Source organism: Hemitrygon akajei, chromosome 12 (assembly GCF_048418815.1).
Source record: "Hemitrygon akajei chromosome 12, sHemAka1.3, whole genome shotgun sequence".
Classification (NCBI taxonomy): Eukaryota; Metazoa; Chordata; class Chondrichthyes; order Myliobatiformes; family Dasyatidae; genus Hemitrygon; species Hemitrygon akajei.
In genome coordinates this window covers 25,597,898-25,615,961 of record NC_133135.1, presented here as the reverse complement: position 1 = coordinate 25,615,961, position 18,064 = coordinate 25,597,898, and the positions used below count along the sequence as shown (strand labels likewise).

At 39.2% G+C, this 18,064-nt stretch overlaps 1 protein-coding gene across 2 annotated transcripts in view; it reads left to right on the top strand.

The window, feature by feature from the left end:
* Window positions 1-18,064, top strand: part of LOC140736808 (dihydropyrimidine dehydrogenase [NADP(+)]-like) — an 888,868-nt gene that overhangs the window by 122,220 nt on the left and 748,584 nt on the right. For both annotated transcript variants that reach the window (XM_073062742.1, XM_073062741.1), the window contains exon 2: window positions 9,698-9,808. In XM_073062742.1, coding sequence (XP_072918843.1) covers window positions 9,698-9,808 — 111 coding nt within the window. The remainder of the gene's footprint in view (window positions 1-9,697; window positions 9,809-18,064) is intronic.

Below are 18,064 nucleotides of genomic sequence, written 5' to 3'. Positions count from 1 at the left end.
GTGTGAGTGGGCCAGTGTTGGAATGAAGTGTTCAAGCTTTGGTTCAGAGAGGTGGAGAACTGTTTTTCATTTTATTTATCTTTCTGTCATATTGTACATTTTGAGCAGTGGGGATGCCAGGCACAGTACCTGAAGGTTCTTTTTGCAGGATGTGCAAAGGCAGGGAGACCTCTAGTGTCCCTGATGACTACACCTGTAGGAAGTGCATCTAGCTGCAGCTTCTAACAGACCATGTTAAGGAACTGGAGCAGAAACTAAATGAACTCCAGATCATTTAGGAGGCTGAGGAGTTGATTGACAGGCAATACAGGGAGATAATTACACCCAGGGTTCAGGACACGGGTAACTGGGAACTGTCAGGAAGGGGAAAGGGCTAGGCAGCCAGTGGAGAGTTCCCCTGCAGCTACTCCCCTCAGTTACAGGTATAATTGAGGGGAACTGCCACAGGGATACCCTTTGACTAGAGGCCTGTGGCTAGTGGTGTGCTTGTAAAGAGATTTTTTGGCACATTCTCCTTCATAACGTAAGTATTGAGTATAGCAGTTGGACTGTTATGTTGAAATTTTATAATGGGTGCAGTTCTAGGCATCTACCTACAGGAAAGATATCAATAAGATTGAAAGAGTGCAGAGAAAATCTGCAAGGATGTTGCCAGGACTTGAGGGCTTGAGTTGTAGGGGAAAGTTTTAAATGTTTGGATTTTGTTTCCCAGAGCATAGGTGAATGAAGGGAGATTTAAACTTTTTAAAGGGAAGCATTGGGGGGGTGGGGGGTGGTTGTCTTCACTCCCATTGTGGTGAGACTGTGAAAATGAGCTGCTAGCAGATAATTCAGTTACGATTTCAACATTTAAGAAGAATTTGGATAAGTGCTTATATAGGTGTGGTTTGGAGGACCCTGATTTGGGTGCTGGTCAACAGGATGAGGCAGATTTATAGTTCAGCATGGACTAGATAGTCTGAAGGGCCTGTTTCTGTGCTGTAGTATTTTATCACTCTCTCCGTGATCTTATTCAGTGGATGATTGAACTTACTGGCCTATTCCTCTCCCATGCCTCTTGTAGCTCATACAGTAGTTCATTTTTATAGGTGAGCAAATCTTTAATGTGGAATTATGTTCCTTTTAATATTCTAGCTTCCTTATAGTTACAGCAAGCCTTTGCAGTTTGAGTGAATCTGTCACACGGCTTATAATGGTACTTGCATTCAAGTAATTCATTTAATCAAAATCTCAGCATTGTGCTCTTGATCCCACCAAGACAATTCTTTCCAATAAAATTATGTAATTATTTCCTGAATCATGTTCTGAATAAAACTGCTATAGGATAGATTTTATGGGATAATTTATGCTGTACCCAGCTGCATTTTTTCTGTAGTTGGCATTTATTTCATTTTTTCGTAAAAATTATGAATCTTAATATTTAAAGAACATAAAATATATTTGACAGTTTAACTTGCATACCAAATTATGATAATTTCTTTTATACCTATTCAGATTTTAAAGACACTTTATTTTTTAAACGGGCGACATCAATGCTGATGCAATCTGTATTTTTCACTCCATAATACATTTGAATTCACAACTTTCCACATTTCGGAGAATCTTGCAGTTCAGTAGGATTTTCTCATTATGTTAAAAAGAAACTGAAAAGAAGCTGTGTTTTTCATGCTTTCACTTATTCAAGACTCAATATTGCTTAATGTCATTGTTCCATATAAGAGTGTAAGGGAGAATGAAATGATTGTTACTCTGGATCCAGTGCAGCATATAAAAAACACTAAGCATAAAGAACACAATAACAAAAACAAAAAAAAAACACAATAAATATAAATATAAGCAACACACACAAAATGCTGGTGGAACGCAGCAGGCCAGGCAGCATCTATAGGAAGAAATACAGTCGACATTACGGATCGAGATCCTTCGTCAGGACTAACTGAAAGAAAAGATAGTAAGAGATTTGAAAGTGGGAGGGGGAGGGGAGACCCGAAATGATAGAAGATGGGGGGGAGGGGCCAATCAACTTTCCAGCTCTTAGCTGCACCCCTCCCCCTCCTGTTTTCTCCTAATGTGTGTCAAAAGGACAATGTTTTAATAGTCACGGGTGATTTCAATATGCAGGTAGATTGGGTAATTCGGGGTGCTTGGAGGCACATGATAAAATATGTCAGCAGAATTTCATTAAGGGAAAATCTTGTCTGACAAATCTGTTGGAATTCTTTGAAGAAATGACATGTATGACAGAGAAAGGAGAATCAATGGATGTTGTGTACTTGGAATTTCAGAAGTCCTTTGACAAAGTGCCACACATGAAGCTGCTTAACAATATAAGAGCCCATGGTATTACAAGAAAGATACTAGCATGGACAGAGCATTGGCTGATTGGCAGGAGGCAAGGAGCGGGAATAAAGGGAACCTTTTCTGCTTCTCTTCTGGTGACTAGTGGTGTTCCATAGGGATCTGTGTTGGGATTGCTTCGTTTTGTGTTATACGTCAATGATTTGGATGGCGGAATTGATGGCTTTGTGGCCAAGTTTGTGGATGGTATGAAGATAGGTGGAGGGGAAGGTGGTGTTGAGAAAGCAAAGGGGCAGTAAAGGGATTTAGACAGATTAGGAGACTAGGCAGAGATGAGGTGGAAGTAATGCTCTGTTGGGAAGTGTATGGTCATGCACTTGGTAGAAGAAATAAAAGTGTAGTCCATTTTCTAAATGGCGAGAAAATTCAAAAATCTGAAGTGCAAAGGGGCGTCCTTGTGTAGGATTCCCAAAAAGTTAATTTATAGGTTGAGTTAGTGGTGGGAATGGTAAATGCAATGTTAGCATTCATTTCTAGAGGACTAGAATATAAAAGCAAGGATGTAATGTTGAGGCTTTATAAAGCATTGGTGAGGCCTTGTTTGGAGTATTGTGAATAGTTTTGGGCCCCTTATCTATGAAAAGATATGTTGACATTCAAAGGTGGTTCATGAAAATGCTATTGGGATCGAAAGGCTTATCATATGAAGAGCATTTGATGAGGAGGAATTTCTTTAGCCAGAGAATTGTGAATCTGTGAAATTCATTGCCATAGGCAGCTGTGGGGTGTAAGTCATTGGGTATATTTAAAGCTGAGGTTGGTAAATTTCTTGATGAGTCAGGGCATGAAGGGTTACTGGAAGAAGGCTGGAGTTTGGGGCTGAGAAGGAAATTGATCAGCCATGCCAATGTGGCAGAGCAGAGTGGATGGGTCAAATGGCCTAATTATGGTCATATGGTCACCTTGATATTGGTAGTCCCAAAAATTTTAAGTTGTTTCTTAAAGTTGTTTCAAATAAGTTAAAACATTTAATATCAATGAGTAGCTGGCGGAACACCAAGCAGTAAGCTTTTGGAATGCTTGGTGCTTTTCTCAAATCCCATCTTCAGCTTTGAAATAATTTTGCTTATTATATTAATCTTCTTATCTACAATGTTATGATGTCAAGGCTCTGTGATCTCGTGTGTTATATATTTTGTTAAAATTAAGATTCTAATTATTTTTTGCTAGTGTTATCAACTTGTATGTCAGCTAAACTTCAGTTTGTACTGTGTTTCTGTCTATTTGAAGAAAAGATATTTGTCAACATTGAAGACTTCCCCTAAAAGTAATTGCTTAAATATTTTTACAGTGACAAGGAAATTCTCAGGCAGTAAGAGTAATAGGATAAACAATAATCCATAATAGCATTCTTTTAAACATGATTAAAATAAATATTCCTTTTGACCTCTTTAGTTGGTTGTTTTTGTAAAAGCATTTTTGAGGACTTTGTATTAAAAATAAAAGTCTGTTTTGATTATATATTAAATTAGTTAATATTCGTGTAATTATTTCCTAATTTCAGTATGTTTAAAATTGGGACTATAGCCACCAGTTTTTTGAACAAGAGTCAAACTGAATATATAAATCTGTAAACATGAATTATTATTTTTCATGAAAATTAGATACTCTATCAGTGAACTTCATGTTTTAAAACTTTAGCCATTTTAGAACTGAGGCAATTTATTTTTAGAGAGGGGAATTTATTCAAAATAGTTGTTCTTTTGAAACTAGTAGAAACAGTGAGTTCAAATAAAATGTACATTGTTAGTTAATACAACATTTGAACTTCATTTCAATAAAATAGCAAAGCAGTTTCAGATTATCATGTTAAATATTTATACATTGGTGTCCCGTGGTGCAATTCAGAATCCTTGTTTTCCTTGCACCCCTAACTCTTGGCTCCAGTAACTGTATGTTAATCAATCACTTTAGTAAATGAGCCATATGTTATTTGTCACTTGAATTAGGATATCCACAGATGCTAGTCAAAATTCTTGACTGAAACTCTTTTGACATTCATTTCCTGGAAGAGAATTATAGTGATAGTGCAATTCCTATGTCAGTGTGGGGTCAAATTTAATCTAACTTGCCTGATGGGAAACTGATGGCATCTGATTCACTGCTTGCTTTGTACCCCATTTAATTTTGCTTTGCATTGACTACTGTGGAAATTAGAATTGGCAGACTGTAAAGTAGATGGCTAATACAGATCCCATCAGTTTCCCACCTGGTATATTAGATTAAAATTACCATCCGTATGAAGGTTCACTGGATTGATTTCTGAGAAACAGTGTTTGCCCAAGACAGAGACATTAAACAAACTGGGCTAATGTCCTTCAGAGTTCAGAATAATGCGAGGTGAGGTACAAAATTCCCTCAGGGCTTGATAGGGTAGATGCAAGAAGGACACTTCCATTTCCTGTGCTGTCTAGAACAAGGACATATATAAAAAAAAATGATTTGGCTATTCAGGACAGAGATGAAGAGAAATTTCTTCACCCAGAGCATGATGAGTCTTTTGAATTCATTCCCCTTGAGGGCGGTGCATGCCCCCAAGCAGAGAGAATGCAGGAGTCTCACTGAGTGCACTCAAAACAAAGACTGATAAATTTTTGGATATTTTAAGGGGTTTGTGTGGGGAAGTGCCAACAAGATAAAATATCAACCAGGATCTTGTTGAACAGCAGCAAAGGCATTTGGATTTGGTGGTATTGATCCAGAGGTGATACAGAAGTGGTAGGGAAGTCAAGAATGAGGCATAAATCTTGTAATTATAGGCATTTTATTGGGTGTTCATATTAACATAAAATAACGGTTACCCACTCATTCTACTGTAAGAGGAGAAAGGAAGTTAAGGAAAACAATGAAAATAAAAAAAATCATTGGCTTCTGATTCTAAATCTAGCTCACTGGAGTGTTACAGCATATTTTGGTGATAAGAGGTAACCTATAGGCATGTCATGTTCAGTCATTGGTGTGACACAGGCTTCAGTGTAACTTCTATAAACATAGAATCAGCTATACAAAATTACTGAAATTTCACTGAACAATTACATATATGTAAGTAATGATATAAAATTGTAAACAAGCATGGGAATATTAAACTACAAGAAAAATAACAATCCTACAGCTATTACAACAATCAGAAAGAACAGAATGCTATTTCTATTTCATAAGTCTAGAGCCTACAGGAAATCAAAAACACATCATTTTCTATCAATGGTTTGGAAGTGCAAACTTGCTGTTGCAGAATGTTGTTTGATATGCTATTATTGCAGTTAATAACTTTGGATCCCAAACAGATAGTTATTTTGCTACTTGTACATCCCGCTTGTCACTGTTTATTTATGTTCTGGAATGGGCAACATTGAGGCTGATATTCCTTCTTTCCTGATGCTGATGGTGGGCTGTTGTCTTAAACCAGTCTTTAGCGTGTAGTGAAGGAAGGAGCTCGCTGGATTGCCGCAGTTGAATTGTTCGCAAGCCACTACAAAGGATGGAAACCAGTTAATTTCAAATATCCAGGGATGCTGCCTGGCCTGCTGAGTTCCTCCAGTAATTACTGTGTTTTGTTCTGGATTTCCAGCATCTGCAAAATTTGTCTCTATAATAGAAGAGGGCATAACTTTAAGATGATTGGAGGAATGTATAGAGGAATGTCAGGGATAGTTTCTTTTACACAGGGAGTGGTATTGCATTGGAATGCATTGCTGGGGGTGGTGGTAGAACATTAGGGACATTTAAGAGATTCTAAGATAGGGATATGGATGAACAAAGAATGGAGGGCTAGGATGGAAGGATTTGATTGATCTTGTAGGTTAAAAGCTTGGCACAGCATTGTGGGCTGAAGGGCTTGTACTGTGTCGTACTGCTCTATTGTCTATCCACAAGCTGTTTATTCCTGATTGTGTTTTTGAAGTAAATTCACATTCTGAAATTCTGGGAGTTGATCTCCTACTACTTTCATTATATAACCATGTAACCATATATCAATTACAGCACGGAAACAGGCCATCTTGGCCCTTCTAGTCCGTGCCGATCACTTACTCTCACCTAGTCCCACTGACCCGCACTCAGCCCATAACCCTCCATTCCTTTCCTGTCCATATACCTATCCAATTTTACTTTAAATGACAATACCGAACCTGCCTCTACCACTTCTACTGGTATCTCGTTCCACACAGCTACCACTCTCTAAGTAAAGAAATTCCCCCTTGTGTTACCCTTAAACTTTTGCCCCCAACTCTCAACTCATGTCCTCTTGTTTGAATCTCTACTAATCTCAATGTAAAAAGCCTATCCATGTCAACTCTATCTATTCCCCTCATAATTTTAAATACCTCTATCAAGTCCCCCCTCAACCTTCTACGCTCCAAAGAATAAACACCTAACTTGTTCAATCTTTCCCTGTAACTTAGGTGCTGAAAGCCAGGTAACATTCTAGTAAACCTTCTCTGTACTCTCTTTATTTTGTTGACATCTTTCCTATAATCCGTTGACCAGAACTGTACACAGTACTCCAAATTCGGTTTTACCAATGCCTTGTACAATTTTAACATTACATCCCAACTCAATGCTCTGATTTATAAAGGCCAGCATACCAAAAGCTTTCTTCACCACCCTATCCACATGAGATTCCACCTTCAGGGAACTATGCACCATTATTCCTAGATCAGTCTGTTCTACTGCATTGTTCAATGCCCTACCATTTACCATGTATGTCCTATTTGGATTATTCCTACCAAAGTGTAGCACCTCACACTTATCAGCATTAAACTCCATCTGCCATCGTTCAGCCCACTCTTCTAACTGGCCTAAATCTCTCTGCAAGTTATGAAAAACTGCTTCATTATCCACAGTGTCACCTACCTTAGTATCATCTGCATACTTACTAATCCAATTTACCACCCCATCATCCAGATCATTAATGTATATGACAAACAACATTGGACCCAATACAGATCCCTGAGGCACACCTCTAGTCACCGGCCTCCAACCTGGCAAACAGTTATCCATCACTGCTCTCTGGCATCTCCCATCCAGCCACTGTTGAATCCATTATACTACTTCAATATTAATATCTAACGATTGAACCTTCCTAACTAACCTTCCGTGCTGAACCTTGGAAAAGAGAGTTTCATTTATATATCTCTTTATATCAATGTGTTTAACAACCACTGAAGAGTTGTAGAATGATCTAAAAAACTTATGCACAGTAATTTTCCAACAAGGAGGTGCATGACCAGATCATGTGTTTTATTCATATTGGTTTGAAGGACTAGTTCTGTACAGACACTGAAAGAGCATTTTATGAACAGTACCATGGGATCTTTTATGTCCAATTGAGGGGGCCAGATGAGACTTCAATTTAATTTCCAGTATCACAGCCCGTCATCTTGCACACAAGTTTCTCACTTGGAAGCAAGACTGTCACTATTGAACCAAACCTGACACTGTGGATATTGATCTATACAAATAACTTGGTATAGCTTGATTTTTTTCATTTTACTTCCTTGTAAAAATGTGGCCACCAACACATTCACAAAATTTTGTTTATTCTTCTGATTTATTCTTACATGCACTTTTTGCTATATTACTTACCTTAACAAAATCTAAATACTTAATACAACCAATCTTAACATAAGGACATTGAATGAGTGAATAAGAACATGGATTGCTTCATTTGGCTCTGTGTTCTCTTGGATGCCCTTGCAGCCACAATCCTCTATTCTCCATAAGCCTAAGATCATCCAAAACACTTTCTGGACTGCACCAAATTTGTTGTTGCATGAATATTGGCTTGTGGATTCCCTTGGGAAATGTCCATGTTTCATGTATTTCCATATTTTCATACAAGCTATTTCTGCCTGTTCCATCTATGCTGGATCATGGAAAAATCATAATAATTTCCCCTGTAGGTTATTATCCCTAGATTCTCTTAACCACCTCATCACACAACGGTGCCCTAGATTCTGGTGCTTGCTCACTGGAGGCAATTTACAATGACTATTTAACCTACCCGCCAGCCCATTATTGGGATGTGGGAGGAAATGCACAGAGCTGTAGGGAGCACATACAAACTCTACACACCACAGGGCTGCTGCATCACCTGAGGTCATTCTTACAGTGACTGAAAAATAGGACAATAAACTTTTAATCCCAGACTATTAAAAGACAAAAGTGAACTTGGAATCACGGAGCTCTGACTGAAATTTCAATTCTCCTTGGTTTGAGCAGCGGTGCCAGAGAATTGAATGACTACTTACCTTGTGCTTTGTATAACAAAAGGAAAGTAAGAATGCAAGAACACAAAAAAGTAAGAGCAAAAGAACACAGGAAAATATTCAAATTTTGAAGCAAATTTATTATCAATGTGTGTATATATATATATATATATATATATATATATATACACACACACACACACACACATACATATATATATATATATATACATATATATGTATATATAGGCATCAGTTAGTCTCGAGAGACCATGGATTTGCGCCTTGGAAAGTTTACAGGGCGCAGGCCTGGGCAGGGTTGTATGGGAGATCAGCAGCTGTCCATGCTACAAGTCTCCCCTCTCCATACCACTGATGTTGTCCAAGGGAAGGGCAAGGGCTGATACAGCTTGGCACTGGTGTCATCGCAGAGCAATGTATGCTTGCTCAAGGACACAACAACGAACTAGCAACCTTCAGATCACTAGACCAACGCCTTAGCCACTTGGCCACATGCCAGCATTATATATATAATATGTCAGTATACTGTATACTACCTTGAGATTCTTTTTCTTGCAGGAGTTTACAGGTAAATAAAGAAATAAAATGGAATTTATAGAAAACTGTCAGCAACTAAGACTGACAAGCAACTAATAGCAAAGTAAGACAACTTGTGCAAATTATTTTTAAAAATTGATACTGAGAACATAAGTTATAGAGTCCTTGAAAGTGACTCTACTGATTTTGGAATCAGTTTAGCATTGAGGTGAGTAAAGTTATCCACAGTAGTTCAGGAGCCTGATGGTTGTAAGGTAAAAGGTTTTCTTGAACCTGTTGGTATGTGACCAAGGCTCCTGTGCCTCCTTCCCAGTGGTAGAAGCAAAATGGAAGCATGGCCTGGATGATGGATAGTATCAGGAGAACTATGTGTCCCGTCAAGCCTGACCTACCAATCCAACATGATCATAGATGTTTCTCCGATAAGCTCTACTTCTCTTCCATTCACTAAACACATCAATGGCTTTGAATTTGAGTCACAAGCATCCTGGAGGAATAGAGTTAATTTATACTGTTAGTTTAACTGCCTGAAAAACAGGGTGCTACCTCAATGTTCTTGTTTTTTTTTCCGATAGAATCTACTAATGCTAAATCCACGGGTGAAGACATGTGCCTCCCTTCGATCGACAGCAAAAACCAAGACAGACAAAGCCCACTGGAAAAGGAACACTGCAAAAAACTGCTCTGTAAGCATTTCTTCCTGGGGTTAATCAGTCGGCATTATGACTGACATACTAAATTATAGAGAGTATGTATTGGTGTGCCAAAGGCAATGTATGTATATGGTGCAGGATCACAGAAAACTTATCACACACAACTTGTGCTGACTTTCAGAACAACTCCAACTAGTTCCACTCCGCTGTCTTAGACACAGGAGATTCTGCAGCTGCTGGATGTCTTGAACAACACACACAAAATGCTGATGGGACTCAGCAAGTCAGGCAGTATCCATGGAGGGGAATAAACAGTCAATGTCTCAGGCCGAGATCCTTCATCAGGACAAGAAATGAATGGGGGAAATGTGGGTGAAGTTAGAACAAGATGGAGGGTGGAGGAGTTCAAGCTGGCAGATGATAGTTGAGAACAGGGCCGGGGGGAGGGTGCTGAAGTAAGAAGCTGGGAGGTGATCGGTAGTAGAGGTAAAGGGATGAAGAAGTCATATCCAGCACATCATTCTCTGTAACTTCCCCCATCTCTAACGGGATGCTATCAGTGAGGATATCTTTCCCTACCCTATCCCTTCCGCTTTCCATGGGGATCGCTGTCTGCATGACTCCCTTGTCCAATCATCCCTCCCCATTGACTTCTCTTCTGCCATTTTTCCCTGTGAGGATGACTAATGCTGCATTTGCCCCTTAACCTCCTTTCCCACCATCACTCAGCAACCCAAGAGCAACACAGGTGAGGCAACATTTCACCTGTAAGTCTGTCAAAGAAATCTATTGATTTGTTGCCCGAGTGCAGCCGCATCTACAGTAATGTTTCCTCTGATTTGTAATGACCAGAGAGGGTGCAAAAGTCTTGTGCAGTGCAATGTTTTGCCCAGTGACAACAACATGTGTGTACTGAATAATTTCTTCAGTAAAAATAGTATAAATAACCAGTTCTAAAATCTGCAGGCAAATCATCGCAAATTCTGTTTTATCAACACTAACCACATCAGAAACTTGAAAAGGAAATGTGTTTGCGTACGATTGTGAAATATACTTAACATGCCAATGAGGTAGAGGGTGAGAAACTTTTGTAACTAGTTTAAATTCCTCCGTGCACTAGTAGGAAAAGATGAGTGCATGGACACACGTGCACAACTTTGAGGGAACGTTGTTGAGACCCAGTGCAGACAGGAGCACTGTTTTGTCAAACACCTTTGTTATCTCCATTGCAAAATGCAGGATCCCTCAGCGCTACCCATTTCAATTCCAATTCCCCGTTCTGACATGTATGTCCATGGCCTTCTTAACTGCCACAATGAAGCCATTCTCAGATTGGAGGAACATCACTTCATATGTTTTCTGGGCAACTTCTAGCCTGATTGCATAAACAAGATTTCTTTAACTTCTGGTAATTACCCTCTCTTCTGTTTTCACTCTCTTTTCTGTTTCCCATTCTGATTACCCTCTCTCCCCTTCTCTTCTCCTCAACTGTTCATCTCTCCCTTATGCTTCAAAGCTAATGTAAAAGTAAAAGGGAGGGGCATGCAACAAAACAAAAGTTAGCAGGAAGATAGAGGATTGGGAAGCTTTTAAAAAGCTACAGAAAACAAATAAAAGAATCATTAGAAGGGAAAAGATAAAATATGAAACCAAGCTAGCAAACAAAATCAAGGTGGATAGAAAAATCTTTTTCAGGTATATAAAAAAATAAAAGAGAGATGAGAGTGGATAATGGACAGCTAGAAAATGAGGCCAGAGAAATAATAACGGGGACAAGGAGATGGTAGATGAAATAAATGAGTATTTTGCATCTTCATTGTGGAAGACACTAGCAGTGAGCTAGATGTTGAAGGGCGTGAGGGAAGAGAAATAGGTGCAATTACCATTACAAGGGAGAAAGTGCTCAAAAAGCTGAAAGACCTACAGGTGTACAAGTCACCCAAACCAGATGAACTGCATCCTAGGTTTTTGAAAGACATAGCGGAAGAGATTGTGGAGGCATTAGTAATGATCTTTCAAGTATCATTGGACTCAGGCATGGTTCTGACGGACTGGAAATTTGCCAATGTCAGTCCACTCTTTAAGAAAAGAGGGAGGCAGCAGGCAGGAAATTATAGAGACTGGTTAGCCTGACCTCAGTGGTTGGAAAGATGTTGAGGATGGAGGTTATGGAGTACTTGGTGACGCAGGACAAAATAGTACAAAGTCAGCATCATTTCCTTCAGGGAAAATCTTGCCTGATGAAACTGTTGGAATTCTTTGATGAGTTTAGAAGTAGGATAGATAAAGGGGATGCAGTGGATTTCCTATATTTGGATTTTCAAAAGGCTTTTGACAAGGTGCCATGCATGAAGCTGCTTACTAAGTTAAAAGCCATGGTATTACAGGAAAGTTACTAGCATGGTTAGACCATTGGCTGATTGGTAGAAGGCAGCAAGAGGGTATAAAAGGATTCTTTTCTGGTTGGCTGCCAGTTACTAATGGTTTTCAACAGGGGTTGGTGTTGGGACTGCTTCCTTTTATGCTGTATATCAATGATTTAGATGATGGAATAGACGGCTTTGTTGCTAAGTTTTCAGATGTTATGAAGACTGGTGGAGGGGCAGGTAATGTTGAAGAAATAGGAAGGCTACAGAAGGACTTGAGAAGGGGCAAAAAAGTGGCAAATGAAATTCAGTGTTGGAAAATACATGTTCATGCACTTCGGTAGAAGAAATAAATGTGCAAATATTTTCTAAAACAGGAAGAAAATCCAAAAACCTGAGATGCAAAGGGTCTTGGAAGTCCTTTTGTGCAGAACATCCTAAAGATTAACTTGCAGGTGGAGTTAGTGGTGAGGTAGGCAAATGCAATGTTACCATTCATTTCAAGAGGTCTAGAATATAAGAGCAGGGATGTGATGCTGAGGCTTTATAAATATTGATGAGGCCTCACCTTGAGTCTTGTGAGCAGTTTTGGCTCCTTATCTGAGAAAAGATTTGCCAATCTTGGAGAGGGTTCAGAGGAGGTTCACAAGGATAATTCCAGAAATGAAAGGGTTATCATATGAGGAACGTTGGGCTCTGTGTCTGTATTCACTGGAATTTAGAAGGTTGGCGGGGGGGGGGGGGGGTGGTGTATCTCAATGAAACCTTTCGAAAGTTGAAAGACTTAGAGTAGTTGTGGAAATGATGCTCCCCGTGGTGGGGGAGTCTAGGACAAGAAAGCACAGCCTCAGGAAAGAGGACATCCATTTAAAACAGAAATGTGGAGAAATTTCTTTGATGCAAAAATCTTTTGACTCATGTCACTATTACTTTTCTTTATCAATTCTCATCATGTTGTTTCCTCTATTTTTTTATTATTCCACCAATATGAACAAATTTTCTTTGTCTACTACATCAAAATTCTTCATGATTTTAAATAACCCATTTGGAATTCCTCCCAGGCAAGCAACCCCAGACTCGTTGATCTTTCCATGTAACTTCTTCCAGGCCATCAACTAATGACTAATTTTGTGGCACCCTTGCACAGGTAAGGTAGCAGCTGTTTCCGAGCTGCACCATACCTAATTCAATCCTGTACTGAACATGATTCAACATCTATGTCTAAGGCACTGTTTTATAAAGGTTCATCAAGAAATCAATGCACTTGAATACAGTGCCCCATATACAAAGTCCATGATCCTACAAGTATGGGCTTGTTTAACTGCTTTCTGTATCTCCAACAAAAAAATACAAATAAAACTTGTATTAAGACCAGATCCACGAGACACAGAGCAGAATTAGGCCATTTGACCCATCGAATCTTCTCTACCATTTTATCATGGGTGATCTGTTTTTCCTCTGATCCCCAATCTCCTGCCTTCTCTCCATATCTGCTCATGCCCTGACCAATCAAAAATCTATCAACCTCTGCCTTAAGTATATCCAATGGCTTAGCCTCTATAGCCAGCTTTGGTAACAAATGCTATGAATTTGTCACTCTAGCTAAAGAAATTCCTCCTCATCTCTGTTCCAAAATGACAATCTTGTACTCTGAAACCATCCTTTGGTCTTAGACTCCCTCACCATAGGAAACTTCATCTCTACATCCACTCTATTGAGCTCTTTCAACACTCAATAGGTTTTAATGTAATTACCTTTATTTTTTCTGAATTACAGTGAATAGAGGTCCAGAGCAATCAAATGCTCTTCATCTAGGACAAGTCTTTCAATTCGGGAATTATTTTCATGAACCTCCTTTGAACCCTTTGCAGTGTCAGCACATCCTTTCTTGGATAAAGAGCCAAAAACAGCTCACAGTAATCGAAGTGAGGCTTCACCAGTGCTTTATAAAGCCTCAAAATTACATCTTTGCTTTTACATTTCAGTCCTCTTGAAATGAATGCCAAATTCACATTTGCCATCCTCATCACTGACTCAGTCTGTAGTCTTGGAAATCCTGCAAGAGGACTTGCAAATTGCTTCGGACCTTAAATTTTTGAATTTTCTCTTCATTTAGAAAATAGTCTATGCCTTTTATTTCTTATACCAAACTGCATGAACATACACTTCCTAACACTATGTCACGTCCTTGTCCACTCTGTTAATATGTGTAAGTTTTCCTTTAGCCGCTCTATTCCTCAAAATGGCATGCCCCTCCATCTACCTGCATGTCATCTGCAAACTAGGCCACAAAGTTATCAATTACATCATTCAGATCATTGACTTATAATGTAATAAAAAGCAGTACCATGACAGACTCCAGTGGAACACCACTGGTCACCGGCAGCCAACCAGTAAAGGCTGTCTTTATTCCCACTCTTTTCTTCTTTTCAATCAGTCAATGCTCTATCCATGCTAGTATCACTTTGTCAAAGGCCTTCTGAACATTCAAACGCACAAAATCCATTGATTCTCCTTTGTCTATCCTGCTTGTTATTTCTTCAAAGAATTCCAACAGATTCCTCAGGCAAGGTTTTCCCTTAAGAGAACCATGCTGACTGCGGCCTATTTTATCCTGTGTCTCCAAGTAACCTGAAACAGCATCCTTAACAATCAAGTCTCGGCATCTTTACAACCACTGAGGTCAGATTAACTGCTCTATAATTTCCTTTCTTCTGTCTCTCTCTTTCATGAAGAGCAGAGTGACGTACAATCTTCCAATCCTCTGGAACCATGACAGAGTCTACTGATGCTTGAAAGCTCATTACTAATGCCTCCACAATCTCTTCAGCCATCTCTTTCAGAACACAGGAGTATACACTATCTGTTCCAGGTGATTTATCTGCCTTCCAATCATTCAGTTTCTCAAGAACCTTCTTCCTAGTCATGCAAATTCACACATTTCTGCCCTGTGACACTCAAACTTGTGGCATACTGCCAAGTGTTTTCTATAGTGAAGACAGATGGAAAATACTTATTCAGTTCACTCACCATTTCCCTGTCCCCCATTGCTACCTCTCCAGCATCATTTTCCAGTAGCCTAATATCTACTCTCGCCTCTCTTTTACACTTCATGTATCTGAAGAAACTTTTGATATACTGTGCTCTTTAATAATATTGGTTAGCTTAGCTACATCTTTTTATTCTTTGTTAAATTTTTAGTTGCCTTCAGTTGGTTTTTAAAAGCTTCCCAAATCTCTAACTTCCCACTAATTTTTGGTCTATGCTGTCTCTATGGCTTTTATGTTGGCTTTGACTTCTCCTCTCAGCCACAGTTTTGTCATCCGGCCTTTAGAATACTTTTTTTCTCTTTGGGATGTATGTATCGTCTGCCTTCCGCATTGCTCCCAGAAACTCTAGCCATTGCTGCTCTGCCATCATCCTTATCATTGTTTTTGACCAACTTGACTCTCATGCCTCTGTAATTCCCTTTACTCCACTGCAATACGAGTACATCTGGCTGCTACTTCCCAAGTTTCAGGGTTAATTTGACCATTTTACGATCACTACCCCCAAGGGTTTCTTTACCTTAAGCTCTCAAATCAATTATGGTTCATTGCACAAAGCCCAAACTCAACCATGAGCTGCTCTAAAAAGCCATCTCATAGGCATTCTAAAAATTCCCTCTCCTGGGATCCAGCTCCATGTTCTGAATTTTCTATTATCTGCATGTTTGGAAATTGCAGGCGTAACATGCAAGGCCAATAATATAAATAAAAGGAATAATTATAGAACTGACCTTTAGGGATCTGTGAATTATAGACACGACTTTCTGCAAATATTGGAATTCTTGAGCAACACACACGACATGCTGGAGGAACTCAGCAGGCCAGGCAGCCTCTATGGAGGGGATTTAAAAGTCAATGTTTTGGCCAGATCCGTCTGATGAAGGTCTCTGCCCAAAATGTCGAGTGTTTATTCCCCTCCTAGATGCTGCCTGACCTGTTGAGTTCCTTCCTTATTTTATGTGTGTTGTCTGATTGATAATTCACCAAGTTCTGATGGACAGTCTCCGCTCAGAATGTTGACTGTTTATTCTTCTCCATAGATGTTGCCTGATTTATTGAGTTCCTCCAACATTTTGTATGTTTTACATGGGGAACTGCACTGCACATCAAATTATTCCAAGAAACAACACTTCTGTGCTTCCACAAACAAAAGAAAATATGCAGATGTTGGAAATCCAAGCAACACACACAAAATGCTGGAGGAACTCATCAGTCCAGGCAGCATCAATGGAAAAGAGTACAGCTGAAGTTTCGAGCTGAGATCCTCAGGCGGACTTTAGAGCTTCTTCCATTTTACCAGTTCTCTGTCCATACTCAAATGGTGCTTTTAAAAATCTACTTTACTTTTCATGTCTAGTTTTTTTAACAGTACATTATTGGCTATCTTTTGACAGTACCACACATCAATTGAATTTACCTCATCAAAAAATCTTTATTGATTTATTTAAACAGGGTTTGCTTTAACCTAGTTCATACCAGCCATTTCTGTTTAATTCTGCCATTGATTATCCTTGATAAAACTAAAGAGAAATAGTCATTTATTGCCTTTTTTCACAGCCTCTGCCTCCATGAAAAGCTATCCTTTTTGGTCTCCAATCAATTCATGTCTCCTGCAGACATGGTCAGAAGGTCTGGTTGTTGTTCAGACCAAACATCAGAATGGGGAAGAAAGGTGATCTAAGTGATTTTGGCTGTGGATCTTGATTCCAAACAGTGTGTCACAAATACTGCTCATTTCCTGAGTCCTCGCAGACAACATTCTCTAGAGTTTACAGAGAATAGTGCAAAAGAAACAATAAAGGTCCAGTGAGTGGCAGTTCTGTGGGTGAAATTACCTTGTTAACGAGAGAGGTCAGAGGAGAATGATCAAACTGGTTCAAGCTGACAGGAAGGTCACAGTAACTCAAATAATCACAGGTTACAACAGTGGTGAGCATCTCTAAACACAGAATATATTGAATCTTGAAGTGAATGGGCTACAGCAGCAGATGACCACAGACATATATTCAGCGACCATGGAGCCTATATTGTAGTTTTTAGGTTTATAGTATATTTTATATATTGCACTACTGCCATGAAGCAACAAATTTTCCAACATATATCAGTGATAGTAACTCTAACTCTGATTCTGATTCTGGTAGCATAATCCAAACTGGAAATGGTTTTCAATGCCTATATACAGGTGAATTTCCAGACTGTTGTTTTCCTAGAGTCATAAAATCATTCAAGGCCTTTAATCCACCATGTCAGCCCCAACCATCAAGTACAATACTGCGCCAAAGTCTTAGGCACATCTTTAAAAATTTTGTAAAGTGCAGATGCTTTCAAAATAATGAAATGAGAAGTTTCTAAATATAAGAAAAATTATAAAGAGTAGTAAACAGTAAACAAAAATAAATCAAATCAATATTTGGTGTGAGCACCCTTTCCGTTTAAAACTGCATCAACTCTGCCATGCAGTTTTACAAGAAAGTCGGCTGGTAGGTTGTTCCATGCCTCTGGGAGAAATGTCTGCAGTTCTTTTGCAGGCTTTGGCTATGTTGCTAGCTTCTGTCTCTCCAGATAATCCCAGGCAATCTTGCTGATGTTGCGATCAGGGCTCTGTGCAGACCATACCGTCTGAAACCATGTAAAATAATCTAGGGCACCTAAGACTCTTACGCAGCACTGTACCTCTCTATACAAATCTTGTTTGAAAGCAGTCGGTCCATATCCTACAATGACTTGGCAATTCAAGTGCTCATCCAGATGCTTGATAAATAGTGTGCATGTCTCTGATGCTCAGAACTCATATTATAGATTTCACCCATCCTCTGGATGCAAGAATTCTTCCTGAAATCCCCTCTAAATCTCATTATTCCTCCTAAGAATATCTA